Source organism: Atta cephalotes, assembly GCF_000143395.1.
Source record: "Atta cephalotes unplaced genomic scaffold scaffold00058, whole genome shotgun sequence".
In the NCBI taxonomy this organism is placed as follows: Eukaryota; Metazoa; Arthropoda; class Insecta; order Hymenoptera; family Formicidae; genus Atta; species Atta cephalotes.
Window position 1 is genome coordinate 81,236 of NW_012130122.1, and position 20,486 is coordinate 101,721.

A 20,486-nucleotide genomic window follows, 5' to 3' on the forward strand; every position below is an offset into this window, starting at 1 on the left:
ACAAATGAAAACTGTATTATTACATCATAAAAATATGCATTCTTATTTATAAAGTATTATAATAAAAAATTTTATATTGCATTAAAATAACATGTATATATAAATTAGTACATTTATATGATAAATTTTATATCGACAATCGATAATATCGATATTTATCAAATACCTTTCATCTTCCATTAAGAAAAATTAATTGTCCAGAGACTCGACAGTTATCGTCCAATGTAATTATCAGCTATCGCATAGATTTGCAAAGTTGAAAGTGCAAATTATAGGTAAAGCCTCGAACTTATTAAGCTCATTCCAAAGCTCGAAATCGTACAGTTCGTGACGTTCGTGTAAATTCGTGCGTGCTCGTGCCGCTCGTGTCGCCTTCAGTCGCTTGACAGTTCATTCCGGCGGAGGAGGGGGTCGGTGATCGTTCGCTCTACCCCTCCGGTGATCACGATCATCCACCGAAAAACGATCCCAGAGCAGTAAGCGAGTGGTAGTGATCGAGTGCCAGGTATTAATCGACCCGGCATGGGCGATTCCTTGGACGGCTCCGGGGAACCGTCCCCGGAGTCCCAGAACGTTGCGATCGTCGAGTACCCGACGTTCGCTAGTTATCTACGTAAGGCCGTCACCGTGCTGTTACCGGACGAGGACGTGGTGCCGCCCGCATTTAGTCTGGCGCTCGACGACCGTTATAATCAGGATTGCATCCGCAAGTTCCTCGGCGACTCACAGGTCAGCTCGCTCTACGTGCAGAGAAGCTCGAGCAAAGGTAAAGTGCGAGATCGATCGGTTATTATATCATCGTTCTCGTTCTCTTCGGGAATGACCGGGAGGACCGGCCGATGCGAGGCTCCTCCATTATCAAACACGTTAACTTGCCGCGTGCAACGGTACATTCGCACGTATATGTGCATACACGATTTTATAGGTAGACGCATCCTGCAAAATCAATCGCGGCACGTTCACGCCCCGCTCTCCCGCCAAATATGACTCATTCGAGCTGATGAAATCGATAAGTGCGTATCGGCACATATCGATTAATTACGTGGGTGACGCACAATTCATTCCTTCATGATCTTCACCTCGATTCCTATCGACATTCTTGCAGTTCTCGTGTGCTTGTATTACGTGTTTGGCGAACGCGCAGTGGTTAATGCGTAATTTGATAACAAATCCGTGAATTCTGCCGCGTTTGCGCTTTACTGCGCAGGCATCGTTTAATTTCCGTTAGATTTATAATCTTGGCGATAAACATTGCTCGTCTATTTTTATGTGCTAATTGAATAATAAAATTTTATATTTTATATATATATATATGAGACTTTGTTATAGGGTGTTATAGGGTGTTTCAGAAATAGTTGATCAAACTTTAAGAGCATATTCCACTCATTGTAAGGATGAAAAAAAGTCATAAACATGGGTTCAGAAATGCTTTTTTTCCAAGTTATAAACATTTTTTTTATTTTATATTTATATCTATATTTTATTTTATACTTACATTTATATTTTATTTTCACTCTTAAATGCTTAAATAAAAATTGATTTCAATTTTATACAGACCTATCTAATAACTCTTTGTTTACTTTAGAAGGTGAATAGAAGTACAATTCATAAAACATCGAAGTGAGGCATGCCATCTGACGTAAATACGTATAATTTAAATAAGAAATGTTTATAATTTGGAAAGGAAGCGTTTCCGAACCCATATTTATATGACTTTTTCAATGAATGGGATATGCTCTTAGAGTTTGGCCAACTATTTCTGAAACACCCTATATATTTTTTTAATACTCTAATGTTCTTCAGGTGTGAATATATACTTTAACAGTCAATTCAAATATTAAAATCTCTGTTTTGCATTTTAAACAAAATATTGATAAATTCGAAATTTTGTATTTTTTTTATTTCTTTCTGAAATTAACTGTTATTGTGATAATTGTTGAAAAACTGAAGTTGAATTAAATCCTTTATGTATTAACCAAGCACTCTCTCTTTACAGAAGAAGATAGTGGCGAGGGAGATGAAGATAAGGAGAATGCCACTTATTATATATCAAATGAGATACACTTTTCAAATCCAAAAATGGCCTCCCTAGTTTTAACAAAACGTGGTCTTGTTGTTGAAGCTGATAAATCCATTCATTCGCAAGTGCGTCTGATTACGTTCTCTGATGGGCCACCGTACGAAACTTTGCATGCGATAAGCAAAACCATGGCACCCTATTTCAAGAGTTACGTGAAGGAAACAGGTCGTGCCCATAGGGATGGAGATAAAATGGTACCATTAGTGGAGAAGAAGATTGCAGAACTTGAAATGGGGCTGTTGCACTTACAGCAGAATATCGATATCCCTGAGATCTCATTACCGGTTCATCCGATCGTCGCGCAAGTTATTAAACAGTGCGAGGAGGAGGGTCGTAAACCAAAAGTTGCAGATTTCGGCGACAAAGTCGAGAACTCGACATTCCTAAATCAGTTGCAGAACGGTGTCAACAAGTGGATAAAAGAGATCCAAAAAGTAACGAAATTGAACCGTGATCCGGAATCGGGTACGGCACTTCAGGAGATATCGTTCTGGTTGAATCTCGAGAGAGCATTACATCGCATTCAGGAGAAACGAGAGAGCATCGAAATCTCCCTGACGCTTGATATACTCAAGCACGGCAAGCGATTTCATGCCACCGTCAGTTTCGACACTGACACCGGCTTGAAGCAAGCGCTAGCCACTGTCAACGATTACAACCCACTGATGAAAGACTTTCCGATCAATGACTTGCTCTCGGCTACTGAACTTGAACGAATACGCAGCAGCGTGCAGCAGATATTCATGCACTTGAGGAAAATCAGAAGCACCAAGTATCCCATTCAAAGAGTGTTGAGATTGGTAGAGGCTATTTCGAGGGATTTGGGACAACAGTTGCTCAAGGTGCTGGGTACACGACGCCTGATGCACATTCCATTCGATGATTTCGAGAAAGTCATGGCCCAATGTTTTGAAGTGTTCACCACTTGGGATGACGAGTACGACAAACTCACAGGGTTGTTGAGAGACGTTGTAAAGAAGAAGCGCGATGAACACATGAAAATGGTATGGAGAGTATTGCCGGCGCACAAGAAGTTGCAGTCGAGGATGGAGCACATGCGTCGCTTCCGACGTCAGCACGAACAACTGAGAACTGTGATAGTCCGCGTGCTCAGGCCTACCGTACGCCAGAATAGCAATACTTCAACGATGGAGAACACCGATAACGATAACGTAAAGGTGGAATTCGCGCTGGATGCCGCTGATGCCAATGCTATCAGTGAAGTTAACTTGGCGTACGAGAATGTAAAAGAAGTGGATTGTCTGGATATTACCAAGGAAGGACAAGAATCCTGGGACGCCGCAGTGCACAGATACGAAGAGCGTATCGAGCGCGTGGAAGCGCGGATCACCGCACACCTCCGAGATCAATTGGGCACGGCTAAGAATGCCAATGAAATGTTTAGGATATTTTCACGATTTAATGCGCTCTTCGTGCGACCGCATATTCGAGGCGCCATTAGAGAGTATCAGACGCAACTTATACAGAGAGTCAAAGACGATATCGAGGCCCTGCACGAAAAATTCAAGGTATTAAATGGATATTAAGATTGCTTTAACTTGACAAAGACAGATTTGCAGCTTAAATAAATGTATACATCGTAATGACTGCGATAAATTCTTTGTAGGTTCAATATGCGCAAAGTAAATGCTGTAGAATGAGTATGGTGAGAGATTTGCCACCTGTAGCTGGATCGATAATATGGGTCAAACAAATCGATTACCAATTGACAATGTATTTAAAACGGGTCGAGGATGTCCTAGGTAATTTCTCTTTCAATTTTTGAACTATAGAAAATATTTTTTCAACTTAACGTTACATGTGTGTATTTAGGCAAAGGATGGGAAAGTCATATCGAGGGTCAGAAACTAAAAGCCGACGGAGATAGTTTTCGTATGAAACTGTCAACGCAAGAAATTTTCGATGACTGGGCACGCAAGGTGCAGGCACGAAATCTTGGTGTAACTGGACGTATCTTCACAATCGAGAGCGTGCGTTCAAGAACAGGGCGCGGCAATGTGCTGAAACTTAAAGTGAATTTTCTTCCTGAGATTATTACGCTATCTAAAGAAGTAAGAAATTTGAGAAATCTCGGATTTCGTGTGCCTCTACCTATCGTGAATAAGGCTCACCAGGCAAACCAGTTGTATCCCTTCGCCATCAGTCTCATTGAAAGTATCAGAACTTACGAGAGAACATTGGAGAAGGTAAGATAATTGATAATAATTTCTTAGTAATTCATTATTCAGAAGTTAACAATTTCTGGCAAATGATCGATTTCTTTTTTTCTGGATGTTGTTCCGCATATTTTATAAATTACAATAATATAGGCAACTTAAAGCTTTAACAGTCCGAACAAAACGATAGATTACGCTAGGGTAATAGTGTCAGGTATTGGAGGATAAATGTTAGAATAATTGATATCTCTAATTTCTTGGATCTCCAATATTTTTAGCTTACCAATCGGAGTCCCCATTGTCCCGCACTAAAGGTAGTCATACTTAACGCTTCCAGGAATTATGCATCTTGCCTATATATGCAAATGCATTATTGTCTGCCTGCTTAGCTATTGTAGATAAATCTGTAATGCAAAATAATACATAATTTATTTATTTATTTTTTTTTTTTTACTGATATATTTAACGAATGTTACGTCAATTATTTTCAAATACATGTAGGCTTGTACGGATGTGCGGGAGGTCTGAAGCTACAAGCATTTTTAAATTACTTAGAAATCTCATAGAAATTTCATAAATATTCTAAAGGAGAAAATGTAAACCAAAGTTTTAAATGAAACTAATTCGTATAAAGGCGGATATATATGCAATTATAAATTTGTAATATAAATCTATTTAAATTTTAACAAATGAGGCTATCCGCATATCCGGAAAGTTGCTTGGAGGCAATACATATAATTGTTTCATCTATTGATATGAATATAACTATTATTAATATTATCACATATGACTACATTATCTATATTAAATTTTTAAGTATGCATACTCCTGAGTTCGATATTGAATGATAACTTGTAATTTATGTTGTAAAATTGTATTGAGATTATTACGCATTGCAAATTAAAAAAATAATGTAATAAATCTCTTCTTAGATCGAAGACAAAGCCAGTATTATTCCTTTAGTCGCTGGAATGCGTAAAGATGTCTTAGCATTGATTTCCGAGGTAAGTCTTAGTTTTATATAAAATTTGTGATATATTCACTATTCTATATTTACTTTCTACATATAGTTTTTAATATTACAACTGTATTGATTGTCTATATAGGGTATCGCGCTAGTTTGGGAGAGCTACAAACTCGATCAATACGTGCAACGTTTGTCGGATGCTGTCGTGTCGTTTCAAGAAAGGGTCGAAGATCTTTTAGTCGTGGAAGAACAATTAGATGTGGATGTTCGTTCTCTTGAAACGTGTCCTTATTCCGCAAACACGTTCGCCGATATATTGTCAAAGATACAGAAATCAGTAGATGAATTATCTCTGAAAAATTATTCCAACTTACATATCTGGGTAGCAAGACTCGATGAAGAAGTGGAGAAAAATTTGGCTGCCAGATTAGAAGCTGGAATAAAAGCGTGGACTGATGCCTTAACTGGTCACAAAAAGGAAGTGGATCTGAGTATGGACACGGATGCTCCTACACAGCCGACGCATAAACCCGGCGGCGATCCTAAAATTCAAAATCAGATCCATGAAGTCCGAATTACCAATCAGACTATGTATTTATATCCTAGCATTGAAGATGCAAGGTTTCAGATAATGCAACAATTATTTGCGTGGCAAGCAATTGTTACTTCACAGGTCCGTCTCCAAAGCTCGAGATATCAAGTCGGATTGGATAAACCTGAATCAGGCACATACAGAAATTTGCTTACAAAATTACCTACTGGAAAGCAACCGTTGGAGGCAGCATACGAAGCGGTCGAATCCAAGATGAAGGATGTTGCAGATTATGTCGATCAATGGCTACGCTATCAAGCTCTTTGGGATCTGCAGCCAGGCAATCTTTATGGCAAATTGGGTGAAAATATTAACTTATGGATGAAGTGTCTTAATGACATAAAGAAGACAAGAACCACGTTTGATACTTCCGACACGAGACGTGAATTTGGACCTGTGATTATAGACTTTGCGAAGGTGCAGAGTAAAGTATCTCTAAAATATGATTCGTGGCATAAAGAAACTTTGGGTAAATTCGGGACACTTCTGGGTAATGAGATGGCGAGCTTTCACTCTCAAGTATCGAAATCTCGAAGCGATTTAGAACAGCAATCCATCGAAGCAGCTAGTACATCTGATGCAGTCGGTTTTATAACATATGTGCAATCTCTGAAGCGTAAGATGAAAGCGTGGGAGAAACAAGTAGACATATATCGTGAAGGTCAAAGAATACTCGAACGTCAAAGATTCCAATTTCCATCTTCTTGGTTGCACGTGGATAATATAGAAGGAGAATGGGGCGCATTTAATGAAATAATCAAACGCAAAGATACCAGTATTCAAACTCAAGTTGCGTCCTTGCAAATGAAAATCGTCGCTGAAGATAAAGCGGTTGAAACAAGAACTACCGATTTCCTCAGTGACTGGGAAAGAGGTAAACCGGTGGAAGGCCATTTACGACCAGATGATGCTTTGCAACAGCTGCAATTATTCGAAAGTAAATTCGCTAGACTTAAAGAAGAAAGGGACAATGTAGCCAAGGCCAAAGAAGCGTTAGAATTGCAAGAACCAGGCGGAATATCGACTAGCGAGGATAGAATGCAAGTGGTATTTGAAGAGCTACAAGACTTGAGGGGAGTTTGGTCAGAATTGTCAAGAATATGGGCACAAATTGATGAAACGCGAGAGAAACCTTGGCTTTCTGTACAACCGCGAAAATTGCGTCAGCAATTGGATACAATGATGGCGCAGTTGAAGGAACTTCCAGCGAGATTGAGGCAATACTCGTCTTACGAATACGTAAAGAAAATGTTGCAGAGTTATACGAAAGTGAATATGTTGATTGTAGAACTGAAATCTGACGCGCTTAAAGAAAGGCATTGGAAACAATTGACAAAGCAGCTCAGAGTAAACTGGGTACTGAGCGAGCTTACTCTCGGCCAAGTCTGGGATGTAAATCTTCAAAAAAATGAAGGTATAGTTAAAGATATTATTCTTGTAGCTCAGGGCGAAATGGCACTCGAGGAATTCTTGAAGCAAGTACGCGAGTCATGGCAAACATACGAATTGGACTTGATAAATTACCAAAATAAATGTAGACTAATACGTGGTTGGGATGATTTGTTCAATAAGGTGAAAGAACATATCAATTCAGTGGCAGCTATGAAACTATCACCATATTATAAGGTATTTGAAGAAGAAGCTTTAACATGGGAAGAAAAGTTAAATAGGATTAATGCTCTATTCGATGTATGGATAGACGTACAACGACGATGGGTTTATCTCGAAGGTATCTTCTCCGGTAGCGCAGATATCAAGACGTTGTTACCAGTGGAAACATCTCGTTTCCAAAGTATTAGTTCCGAGTTCTTGGGACTAATGAAGAAAGTTTCCAAATCCCCTATGGTTACAGACGTACTGAACATTCCTGGCGTTCAAAGAGCGCTCGAACGTCTTGCTGATCTTCTTGGCAAAATACAAAAGGCATTAGGAGAATACCTAGAAAGAGAACGAACTTCTTTCCCTCGATTTTACTTTGTCGGCGATGAAGACTTGTTAGAGATTATTGGTAATAGCAAAAATGTTGCAAGGTTGCAGAAACATTTCAAAAAAATGTTTGCCGGCGTAGCAGCTATTTTATTGAATGAAGACAATACGATTATTACTGGTGTTGCTTCACGCGAGGGTGAAGAAGTTATATTCCAGAATCCGGTATCTACAGTCGATCATCCCAAAATCAACGAGTGGTTGTCGCTTGTGGAGAAAGAAATGCGCGTAACGCTTGCTTCAAGCCTCGCGAAAGCAGTACAAGATATTAAACAATTTAAGGACGGAAATATAAATCCACAAGCATTTATGTCCTGGTGCGATAATTATCAAGCTCAGATAATAGTTCTAGCTGCACAAATTTTATGGTCAGAAGACGTAGAAGCGGCTCTTCACGAAGCGCAAGCAGATCCGAGCAAAAATTCGTTGGAGAGAGTTTTAATACAAGTGGAAGGCACGTTGAATGTCCTGGCTGATTCTGTTCTTCAAGAACAGCCACCTTTACGAAGAAAGAAGTTGGAACATTTAATCAACGAATTTGTACACAAACGCACTGTTACCAGACGATTGATCGCTAACAGAGTTTCGAATCCAAAGGCCTTCGAATGGCTGTGCGAAATGAGATTTTATTTTGATCCTAGGCAAACGGAAGAGCTTCAGCAGCTTACAATACATATGGCAAATGCTAAGTTCTTCTATGGATTCGAATACTTGGGAGTACAAGATCGGCTAGTACAGACACCGTTGACCGATAGATGCTACTTAACAATGACGCAAGCATTAGAAGCTCGACTTGGTGGTTCACCATTCGGACCTGCTGGTACAGGAAAGACTGAATCTGTAAAAGCATTAGGCCATCAGCTCGGAAGATTTGTATTAGTATTTAATTGCGACGAAACATTCGATTTCCAGGTAAATATAAAAATTAGCTTTAATAATATTAGTAAAGAGAAATGTATATTTATGTATATTTATGTTGTCATTATTTTTTATAGGCAATGGGTCGTATATTTGTTGGTCTTTGTCAAGTGGGTGCGTGGGGTTGTTTCGATGAATTTAATCGTTTGGAAGAACGAATGTTATCTGCCGTTTCTCAACAAGTGCAGACGATTCAGGAAGCACTCAAGAGTCAGATGGAAGGCAAGAAAGAAGGAACTCTCTGTGTCGAATTGGTTGGAAAGCAAGTTAAAGTCTCCACCGACATGGCTATATTCATCACCATGAATCCCGGATATGCCGGACGATCTAATTTACCTGACAACCTGAAGAAACTTTTCAGATCGCTTGCTATGACCACACCTGATCGGCAACTGATCGCCGAAGTGATGCTCTTCAGTCAAGGTTTCCGATCAGCAGAAAAATTGGCGTGTAAAATTGTGCCATTCTTCAAGTACATATATACATATAAATATCTTTTTGTTATTAGTAAATAATATTTGTTACATTATCGAATCTTTCTCTTTTCTTAGGCTTTGCGATGAACAACTTTCTAATCAATCTCATTACGATTTCGGATTACGTGCACTTAAATCCGTGCTGATTTCTGCCGGAAACGTAAAACGCGACCGTATTCAAAAAATTAAAGAAGGCATGCAGAATCGTGGCGAAACCAATATCGACGAAGCCTCGATCGCTGAGAATCTACCTGAGCAAGAGATACTTATTCAATCTGTTTGTGAGACGATGGTTCCCAAATTAGTTGCTGAAGATATTCCATTATTATTCAGTTTACTCAGTGATGTATTCCCCAATGTAAATTATATTCGCGCGGAAATGAAAGGTAAATTATGTTCTAATAATGTGTATCTTTATAGATAGAGATGGTTACACAAATCTTTATATAAATGTACACATTTTATTCCAGGATTGAAGGATCAAATCAGGAAAGTTTGTACTGAAGAATACCTAGTTTGCGGCGAAGGAGATGAACAAGGAGGTGCTTGGCAAGAAAAGGTAATACATTTTTTTTTTAATAGAAAAGGATGCTTAACACTTATTTTAATTATAATTTTAACTATTCTCATATACTATCAATACTAATAAAGAGATACTAATTATATTTACTGAAGATAATAATTATCTCTTATGTATTTTACAAATACATTAAGAACTTAAAGACTTAATTTTCATATTGTTTATGCATACTAAGGATTTGGTCGGTGAGACATGGGTAGAGAAGGTGAGATAAATCTAAATATAATCGTGTCTGTAATTATTAATATATTTTAGAGTCTTTCTTTTGTTATATCGTGAATTATCTTTATTTCTTGCACTCTTCTATTTATTATATTATTTATTTAGGTACTTCAACTATATCAAATTTGTAACTTAAACCATGGATTAATGATGGTTGGCCCGAGTGGATCTGGTAAAACAACGGCTTGGAAAGTGCTGCTTAAAGCGCTGGAGCGATTTGAGGGCGTGGAAGGTGTCGCTCATGTAATTGACCCCAAAGCAATTAGCAAAGAAACGTTGTACGGCGTGTTAGATCCAAATACGCGCGAATGGACGGATGGTTTGTTCACGCATATATTGAGGAAGATAATCGACAATGTCAGAGGTGAAATCAACAAGCGACAATGGATCATATTCGATGGAGATGTCGATCCGGAATGGGTCGAGAACTTGAACTCGGTGTTGGATGACAATAAGCTTCTCACTTTACCTAATGGTGAACGCCTGAGCTTACCACCGAATGTGAGAGTTATGTTTGAGGTGCAAGATCTTAAGTACGCTACTTTGGCCACCGTGTCGCGATGCGGTATGGTTTGGTTCTCAGAGGATGTGTTGTCAACGGAAATGATATTTGAAAACTATATGCTACGACTACGAAACATCCCATTGGAAGACGGCGAGGAAGATAATCTTGGCAAGAAAGCTTCGGATAAGGAAGACACTATATCACCAGCGTTAACGGTGCAGAGAGAAGTCGCCAGCATCATGCAGAGTTACTTCGCGCCTGATGGTTTAGTAGTGAGATGTTTGGAATATGCCATGAAGCAGGAACACATAATGGATTTTACGCGCTTACGAGCTCTTAGTTCTCTATTCTCCATGCTAAATCAAGCCGTTCGCAATGTACTACAATACAATCACTCTCATATCGACTTTCCTTTGCCGGGCGAACAACTGGAACGTTACATGCCCAAGTGTTTGGTTTATGCGCTTTTATGGAGCTTTGCGGGAGACGCTAAATTAAAAGTTAGATCCGACTTGGGTGACTTTATTAGATCTATCACAACTGTACCTTTACCTTCTCAAAATAATATACCTATTATAGACTTTGAAGTAAATATACATGGTGAATGGTTACCGTGGAGCAACAAAGTTCCTCAGATTGAAGTAGAGACTCACAAGGTAGCTAGTCCGGATATTGTCGTACCGACTTTAGATACCGTGAGACACGAGAGTCTACTATATACTTGGTTGGCTGAACATAAGCCTCTAGGTAAGTGATTATTTGTAACAAATATATACATTATTGCTGTATTATTTTTATATTTAACTATATCAAATATATAATTGTTTTTTTTTTTTTTTTGCGTATTTAGTGCTTTGTGGACCACCCGGTTCTGGTAAAACCATGACTTTATTCTCTGCTTTGCGAGCACTTCCAGACATGGAAGTTGTCGGACTTAATTTCTCTTCTGCGACGACACCCGAACTGTTACTCAAAACATTTGATCACTATTGTGAATATCGTAAAACGCCTAACGGCGTTGTACTCTCCCCGGTTCAATTGGGCAAATGGCTGGTTTTGTTCTGTGACGAAATTAATTTACCCGATATGGATAATTATGGGACACAACGTGTGATCTCTTTCTTGAGACAATTAGTAGAACACAAAGGATTTTATAGAACCAGTGACCAGGCATGGGTCACTCTGGAAAGAATTCAGTTTGTAGGTGCTTGTAATCCACCTACAGATCCTGGCAGAAAACCTCTCAGTCACAGGTTCCTACGACACGTACCTGTTATTTACGTTGATTATCCTGGCGAAACCTCGCTTAAGCAGATTTATGGCACATTCACACGTGCCATGCTCAGGTAAGAATTTTTTGAAATATAAAATGTAGGCTCTTGAGAAATGGGTTATTATTTTTGCTTTATCTTCTTTTATTTGCAATTTTCAAAAACTTTATGTAAAAACGAAACGCATATGAAGTGAAGAATCGAACTTCATGCTAGTTGCAAATTGTTTTCAATTATGCATTATTCCAAGAGTTGTTTATATTTATTGTTTATTTGTTTATATTTTTGTAATATTCATGCCTTAAAATACATTCTTTTTTAATAAAAACATCCAAATATCAATTAATACAAGAGAAATTTTTCTGCAAAATTATAGATTGACGCCTAATCTGAGAGGCTATGCGGAACCTTTAACGAATGCAATGGTGGAGTTCTATCTGGCCTCCCAGGAAAGATTTACTCAAGACATGCAACCACATTATGTATACTCTCCACGTGAAATGACACGTTGGGTGCGCGGCATTTGCGAAGCTATTAGACCGCTTGATAATCTCTCCGTGGAAGGTCTAGTGCGTTTATGGGCCCATGAGGCTCTTCGTCTATTCCAAGACAGATTGGTAGAGGAGTCTGAGAGAGCTTGGACGAATAAGAACATAGATATTGTGGCTCTGAAACACTTTATGTCGGTTGATCGAGAAAAAGCATTGGCCAGACCAATCTTATACAGTAATTGGCTGTCAAAGGACTATGTGCCAGTGAATAGAGAAGAGCTGAGAGATTACGTTCGTGCAAGGTTGAAAGTATTTTACGAGGAAGAGCTAGATGTGCCGCTGGTACTCTTCGATGAAGTTCTTGAACATGTTTTACGGATTGACAGAATTTTCCGACAGCCTCAGGGACACTTGTTGCTCATTGGTGTCTCTGGTGCTGGTAAGACTACTCTGTCGAGATTCGTTGCATGGATGAATGGCTTGTCTATTTTCCAAATTAAGGTAATTCCATACTGCTTTGTATCGTTTCAATAACAAATGTTATATTTAATATTTCAATTCAAATACATTCTTCTAATCGATCAATATCTTCGATAGGTACACAATAAGTATACCGGTGAAGATTTTGACGAAGATTTACGGCAAGTGTTGAGACGCTCTGGTTGCAAGGACGAAAAGATAGCCTTTATTCTCGATGAATCTAACGTGCTGGATTCCGGTTTCCTCGAACGTATGAATACGTTACTCGCCAACGGAGAAGTACCCGGATTGTTCGAAGGTGACGAATACACAACACTCATGACACAATGCAAAGAAGGTGCCCAGCGAGAAGGTCTAATGCTGGATTCCAACGAGGAATTGTACAAATGGTTCACCGGTCAAGTTATGAAGAACCTACACGTCGTATTCACAATGAATCCAAGTACAGACGGTCTGAAAGATCGCGCGGCAACATCGCCTGCGTTATTCAACAGATGCGTGCTGAATTGGTTCGGCGATTGGTCGGATAACGCATTGTTCCAAGTCGGTAAAGAGTTTACTAATCGTGTTGACTTGGAGAAACCTATGTGGAAGTGTCCGGACTTCTTTCCGTCCGTGTGCTCGTTGATCCCATCACAACCAACCCACAGGGATGCCGTGATAAATGCTTGCGTTTACGTTCACCAAACCTTGCACAAAGCAAACACACGATTGGCCAAGAGAGGCGCCAGAACAATGGCAATTACGCCGCGCCATTATTTAGATTTTATTAATCACTTCGTCAAGTTGTATCAAGAAAAGAGAAGTGACCTAGAAGAGCAACAATTACATCTAAATGTCGGTTTGAGTAAAATTGCTGAAACGGTTGAGCAAGTAGAGGAGATGCAGAAGAGCTTAGCCGTTAAATCTCAGGTGAGCATAAACTGAACTCATAAGAAACATTCTTTTTCTTTCGTTTTTTAATGCTTTTTTTAATAGAATATAATCTTTTACACATCTATATTATCCTGTTTTCTTATAGGAACTGCAAGCTAAGAATGAAGCAGCCAATGCGAAATTAAGACAGATGGTCAAGGATCAGCAGGAAGCTGAGAAAAAGAAAGTGCAAAGTCAAGAGATCCAACAACAATTGGCTATTCAAACAGTAGCTATAAATCAGAAGAGAGACGATGTCATGGCGGATCTTGCTTTGGTCGAACCAGCTGTTGTTGATGCTCAAAATGGTATGTATCTTTATCAGTATTCTTTACTGCACTATTATACAAATTTGTTGATGAATATTTTTAAGATTGATCAAATAATTATAAAATCGTTCAAAATTTTATTGAGAATAATTTGGATAAATAAAATAATTTATCTTTCGTTGTTAATGTTTTCGAATTAATGCCATTTTAAAATTACGATATAATTGCTTTCTGGAATGTTTTGCGTTGAGAAATATTTGCATTGAGTGTAGCCGTGAAGGCAATTAAGCGACAACACCTGGTCGAGATCCGATCCATGGCGAATCCGCCCGCTGTCGTAAAACTAGCTCTTGAATCTATATGCCTGTTGCTCGAGGAAAGTGCCACAGATTGGAAGCAGATTCGTACTGTTATAATGAAGGACAGCTTTATTCCTACTATCGTCAACTTCAACACCGAGTACATCACGTAAGGGAGCGACTACTGCGGGCCTGCTGAATGTTCAACGTTCGTGCGTGGGGTTCTAATATGAAACAAGCTATAATTTTTAACAGCTTGATACATGTCTCCTTTAATACATGTCGGTTTCAGCGTCGCTTACTTGCGTCGTTGCGTTATTACAACTGCAAGGAGAACGTACAGTAATAATATCTCAGGAGAAGATATTGTAAATGAAAATATTTTATTAAATCGTTTCTATCTCTTTGCAAATGTAAAAACATAACATGTATGTTACTTATGTTGCCTCTCTTAAATCTAACACTATAGGTCAGCTATGCAGGAAGGCCAACATCTTCTCTCGCGTAACTTATCATAACTTTGCCTAATGCATGTGCATCTTCTTCTTTGTACTATATAATGTCCTCTTTGATTGTTCGTACAGCGGTGAAATCAATAAAGAAACAGCATTTAGTCGAGGTTCGCTCCATGGCGAATCCGCCAGCGATTGTGAAGGTCGCATTGGAATCTATCTGCTTGTTGCTCGGTGAAAATGCTAGTGACTGGAAATCTATCCGTGCGGTCATCATGAGGGACAATTTTATCAATACTATTGTCTCTAATTTCAGTACCGAGGACATTACGTAAGCATGCATTCATTATTGTTTTCTTGTTGCGATATCGAGGGATCAACTGTCACAAACTTAGATATATCACGTACGGTATAATATTAGTGCAGAGTTGCAATATTTGATTACATTGATGATTAAAGTATTAGCTTATATTTACGACAATTTTTAAATATATTTATTGATTTTATTTTTGTTATTCAATTATAAATATGTTAAAAATACGACATTTTCTTTAGATATTATATGACCGAACCAATGTATTTTATACTATTATTTAATTATTAATATATCGTAACAAGTTTTGATAAACATATTTCTTATAAATGCACTTCACTTGGCAAGCAATTTTAAAACTGCTTTAAAAAATATAACGTGTATAATAACAAGTTTTAACGGCAAAAATTACTTGTTACAACTGTTATTCTTTTACTGCATGTTAACAATGTTCGATTAATTTGTTACTAACATTAACTGGATCTTGTTTATTGAAAATAACGACATTAATAGTATATAACAGCAATAATATATGAAATGTATATTAATGTTTTTTATTAGTAATTACAATAAGATTAATTACAATAAGTTTCTAATTTTTTGTCGAATTAATAGTTTCTGATGATAAAAAAAAGTAATTATACAAAATATTTTTATATGACAAAAATGGTATATTACAATAGAGTTAAAAAATTTATTTTATTCTCTAAAGACAACGAAGAGATTAATGAATTTTTTAATTAGTGATGAAGTGAGAGAAAAAATGAAGAATCGCTATCTAAGCAATCCCGACTATAACTTCGAGAAAGTGAATCGTGCTAGTTTAGCTTGTGGTCCTATGGTGAAGTGGGCCATAGCACAGGTAAATTTTATAGTTTAAAACCTGAAAAAGATATATATATCATTTTATACAATTTTCAAGAATATAAATCTTAAAGATAAATATATTTCTAGATTGAATACGCTGATATGTTGAAGCGAGTTGAACCCTTGCGTGATGAACTCTATTCTTTGGAACGCCAAGCAGAAACTAATAAATTAAAGGGCGAGGAAGTGAAAAATTTGATTGCTCAACTGGAGCAGAGTATAGCGTCATACAAGGAGGAATACGCTCAACTTATCTCACAAGCGCAAGCCATCAAAGCCGATTTGGAGAATGTGCAAGCCAAGGTAGACAGATCAATCGCTTTGTTAAAGTCCTTAGTTATCGAAAGGGAAAGATGGGAAGCAACGAGTGAAACATTTAAGAGTCAAATGTCGACAATAATCGGAGACGTTTTATTATCTTCCGCTTTTTTGGCTTATGCTGGCTATTTCGATCAACATGTAAGTTTTCAGCTCTTCCTAATATTTCTTTTTTTACATTTGGAGTTTTGTTAATTTACAACGGAATGTGTTTTATTTTAGTATCGTCAAAATCTCTTTACCACATGGTGCCAACATTTGCATCACGCAAACTTACAATTTAGACCTGATATTGCAAGAACAGAATATCTTTCCAATCCGGATGAACGTTTGAGATGGCAAGCGAACGCGTTGCCAACTGACGATCTGTGCACCGAGAATGCGATTATGTTGAAGCGCTTTAACAGATATCCTTTAATCATCGATCCGTCTGGTCAAGCAACGGAATTCATTATGAACGAGTTTAAGGATCGGAAGATCACGAAGACCAGTTTCTTAGATGACTCGTTTAGGAAAAATCTTGAGAGCGCTCTACGATTCGGTAATCCCCTTCTGGTTCAGGACGTGGAGAATTACGATCCTATACTGAATCCTGTGTTGAACCGAGAATTGAGACGAACAGGCGGGCGCGTACTGATTACACTCGGCGATCAAGATATTGATCTCTCGCCTTCCTTCGTCATCTTCTTGTCGACGAGAGACCCGACGGTGGAATTCCCGCCAGACATCTGTTCACGTGTAACATTCGTTAATTTCACTGTTACTAGAAGTTCTCTGCAAAGTCAGTGTTTGAATCAGGTGCTGAAGGCCGAACGTCCTGACATCGACGAGAAGAGATCCGATTTACTTAAACTTCAAGGCGAGTTCCACCTGAGATTGCGACAACTGGAAAAGTCTTTGCTGCAAGCGTTGAATGACGCCAAGGGCAAGATTCTCGACGACGATTCCGTAATCACAACTCTGGAAACTCTGAAACAGGAGGCTGCCGATATCAGCAAGAAGGTAGAGGAAACGGACAAAGTTATAGCGGAAATCGAAACAGTCTCACAGCAATACATGCCTCTTTCTCAAGCGTGTTCAAACATGTACTTCACGATGGACAGCCTCAACCAAGTACACTTTTTGTATCAATATTCGCTGAAGATGTTCCTGGATATCTTCACGTCCGTATTGTCTCAAAATCCGAAATTATCTGGTATGTCGGATTATGGTCAGAGGCTCACACAAATCACGCGCGATCTATTTTCCGTCTGTTACGAACGAGTTGCCAGAGGAATGTTGCATACGGATAGGCTAACATTTGCTCTACTGCTCTGTCGTATTCATTTAAAGGGTGTACCCTCAGAATCCACCTACGATAGCGAGTTCACATTCTTCTTGCGCGGTAAGGAAGGCGTGCTTAACATCCGAGCTCCTCCGGTACCCAATCTCAGTTCAGAGCAACAGGAAGCGATGATGCGCCTGAGCATAAGATTGCCCGCCTTCAAAAAACTCGCGGAAAAAATCCAGGAAAACTCGGAATTCGGTGCGTGGTTGCAGTCACCTACACCTGAGACATGTGTACCGAAGCTCTGGGATGAGGAGAAACCGTTGTCACCCACAGGAACAACAATGCACCAATTGCTGATAATACAAGCTTTCCGACCGGATCGCGTGATAGCAGCCGCGTCTCTAGTAGTGGCCTCTGCTTTCAACGAGTCTTTCATGCCGGCCGCGGAGGCTGAACTCGATTTTGCATCCGTTGTAGAGGACCAATTGAAAGCGACTGTGCCTGCTTTATTGTGCTCAGTACCGGGCTTTGACGCTTCGGGCAGAGTCGATGATCTAGCAGCAGAATTGGGTAAACAAATAGCCAGCATCGCTATTGGGTCGGCGGAAGGATTTAATCAGGCTGATCGGGCTATAAACATGGCTGTGAAAGCCGGCAGATGGGTGCTATTGAAGAACGTACATCTTGCTCCGCAATGGTTGGTGCAGCTGGAAAAGAAGCTTCATAGTCTTCAACCGCACGCTAGTTTCCGACTGTTCCTAACGATGGAGATTAATTCTAAGGTGCCGGTGAATCTATTAAGAGCTGGTAGAATATTTGTATTCGAACCGCCTCCTGGCATACGAGCAAACTTGTTGCGCACATTTAGCACCGTTCCCGCTTCAAGGATGATGCGAGCGCCCAACGAGAGAGCCCGTCTTTATTTCCTGCTCGCATGGTTCCACGCAATCGTGCAGGAACGTCTACGTTATGCACCGTTAGGCTGGGCAAAGCATTATGAATTCAATGAGAGCGACTTGAGAGTCGCCTGCGACACTTTGGATACATGGATTGAAGCTACGGCTATGGGCAGGACAAATCTGCCGCCAGAAAAGGTGCCTTGGGATGCTCTAGTAACTCTTCTTTCTCAATGCATCTATGGTGGCAAAATTGACAACGACTTCGATCAACGTCTCCTAGCTTCTTTTCTGCGCAAACTCTTCACTCCGCGCTCATTCGAAGCCGATTTTGCTCTTGTTGCCAATATCGACGGCGCTCAGAGTAATCAAAGACACATCACGATGCCGGATGGCACTAGACGTGACCACTTTTTAAAATGGATCGAATCACTCTCGGATAGACAGACACCTTCCTGGCTTGGCTTGCCGAATAATGCGGAAAAAGTACTTCTAACCACAAGAGGAACCGACTTGGTTTCTAAGCTTCTTAAGATGCAGCAGTTGGAGGATGAGGATGAATTGGCGTACTCGAATGAGGAATCTCTAGATACGCCAAGAGAAGCTGAAGCAGACGGTCGACCATCTTGGATGAGGACCTTGCATAACTCGGCTTCCACTTGGTTACAATTACTTCCAAAGAATCTACCGACTTTGAAGAGAACAGTCGAGAATATCAAAGATCCATTATATAGATACTTCGAGAGGGAAGTCAACAGTGGAGCGAAATTACTTCAAGATGTTATTCACGACTTGGAGGATGTCGTATTAATTTGTCAAGTAATTGTTTTACTTCTGTTTTATTACTCTTAAATATAAAATGGCCAATATTGGGCTATATTGTTTAAGTTAACTATGTTTTATATATTTTTAATAGGGCGAGAAGAAACAGACCAATTATCATAGAACAATGCTGTCTGAATTAGTAAAAGGTATTCTGCCCGGTGGTTGGAGGAGATATACTGTGCCAAGAGGCTGTACAGTCATACAATGGATTACCGATTTTAGCCACAGAGTTTCGCAACTACAGGAAGTCTCACGTTTAGTCTCCCAAGGCGGTGCGAAGGAGATAAAGGTTTATTTCAACTTTCATCATTTCTTTACATTTTCTTCACTATTCCAGATATTTCATCACTGAATGATATTAATTATACTATTTTTCAGAAATATATTTATTTTTCATTAAATTCGCTCAAATTGATTCGATATAAAATTATCAATCGATTGTGATTGGTTTCAGAGTTTTCCAGTTTGGCTGGGAGGTTTGCTGAATCCTGAGGCTTATATCACCGCAACCAGACAATGCATCGCGCAGGCTAATAGCTGGTCACTCGAGGAATTGCAATTAAACGTAACTATCGGAGACGGCGATAACATTGCCACGGATGATTGTTCCTTTGCTGTTACCGGTTTAAAACTACAAGGTGCGCAATGTAAGGATAATCAATTGTATTTAACTTCGACTATCATGACTGATTTACCAGTCACTATGCTAAGATGGGTGCGATCATCTACGGAAGATATCAGAAAGGGCAAATTGTCCTTGCCGGTCTACTTGAACAGCACTCGTACCGAACTGTTATTTACTGTCGATTTGAATATCGCTCCTAGTCAAGAACCGCACAGTTTTTACGAGAGGGGGGTTGCTGTATTAACATCCACCGCTTTAAATTAATAATTGCTTAATAATTAAAACTGTTTAGAGCAAATTGTATCGTATATGAAGCAAAGAATGCCATCACGATAAATTAAAAACAGTTTACGACACATTGCATGTTACGTCATTTGTAAAGAAAAGAAGGCATAATAACATGCAACTCACAAACCTAAAGTATAAAAACATTAAAAAAATATATATTTTACACTGAATTGCTTTCGTATCTCCAAAAGATTTTGTGTTGATTGTATAATTAGAAACGAATACTTTCGACGTATAGAGCATAATTAAGTGTACATCATTCATTTATAAGAATTAACATTTTCATGCAGGAGGTTGTAATATATATATAGTTTATTTAATATTGTATACGTTCAGATATAAATATGTATTCTGTAACAAAAGATTACATTGCGTTTGCCCAGATGTAAATCGGTTTATAACAT

General features: G+C 39.0%; 1 protein-coding gene across 5 annotated transcripts; it reads left to right on the top strand.

Moving 5' to 3' along the window:
• Window positions 1-522: 522 nt before the first annotated feature.
• Window positions 523-20,058, top strand: LOC105623435 (dynein heavy chain, cytoplasmic). 5 transcript variants are annotated; one of them, XM_012204825.1, is made up of 22 exons: window positions 523-766; window positions 1,997-3,609; window positions 3,708-3,843; window positions 3,914-4,287; window positions 4,536-4,571; window positions 5,190-5,261; window positions 5,364-8,714; window positions 8,798-9,192; window positions 9,272-9,582; window positions 9,667-9,755; window positions 9,952-9,981; window positions 10,104-11,250; window positions 11,354-11,849; window positions 12,151-12,766; window positions 12,863-13,657; window positions 13,767-13,968; window positions 14,813-15,011; window positions 15,738-15,855; window positions 15,948-16,319; window positions 16,401-19,163; window positions 19,261-19,458; window positions 19,624-20,058. In XM_012204825.1, exons 1-22 carry the CDS (start codon window positions 523-525, stop codon window positions 20,056-20,058), a joined length of 13,992 nt encoding a protein of 4,663 aa, XP_012060215.1. The 5 variants fall into 5 exon arrangements, with proteins under 5 accessions (XP_012060215.1, XP_012060217.1, XP_012060216.1 ...); XM_012204827.1 differs by lacking the exons at window positions 4,536-4,571; window positions 14,813-15,011 and adding an exon at window positions 14,202-14,397; XM_012204826.1 differs by lacking the exon at window positions 4,536-4,571.
• Window positions 20,059-20,486: the final 428 nt, after the last annotated feature.

Coding starts and splice junctions, on each gene's coding strand:
- LOC105623435 (XM_012204825.1), top strand. CDS start 523: ATGGGCGATTCCTTGGACGGCTCCGGGGAACCGTCCCCGGAGTCCCAG. Junction 5,262..5,363: donor TCTTAGCATTGATTTCCGAG/GTAAGTCTTAGT, acceptor TTGTCTATATAG/GGTATCGCGCTAGTTTGGGA. Junction 9,982..10,103: donor GTGAGACATGGGTAGAGAAG/GTGAGATAAATC, acceptor TTATTTATTTAG/GTACTTCAACTATATCAAAT.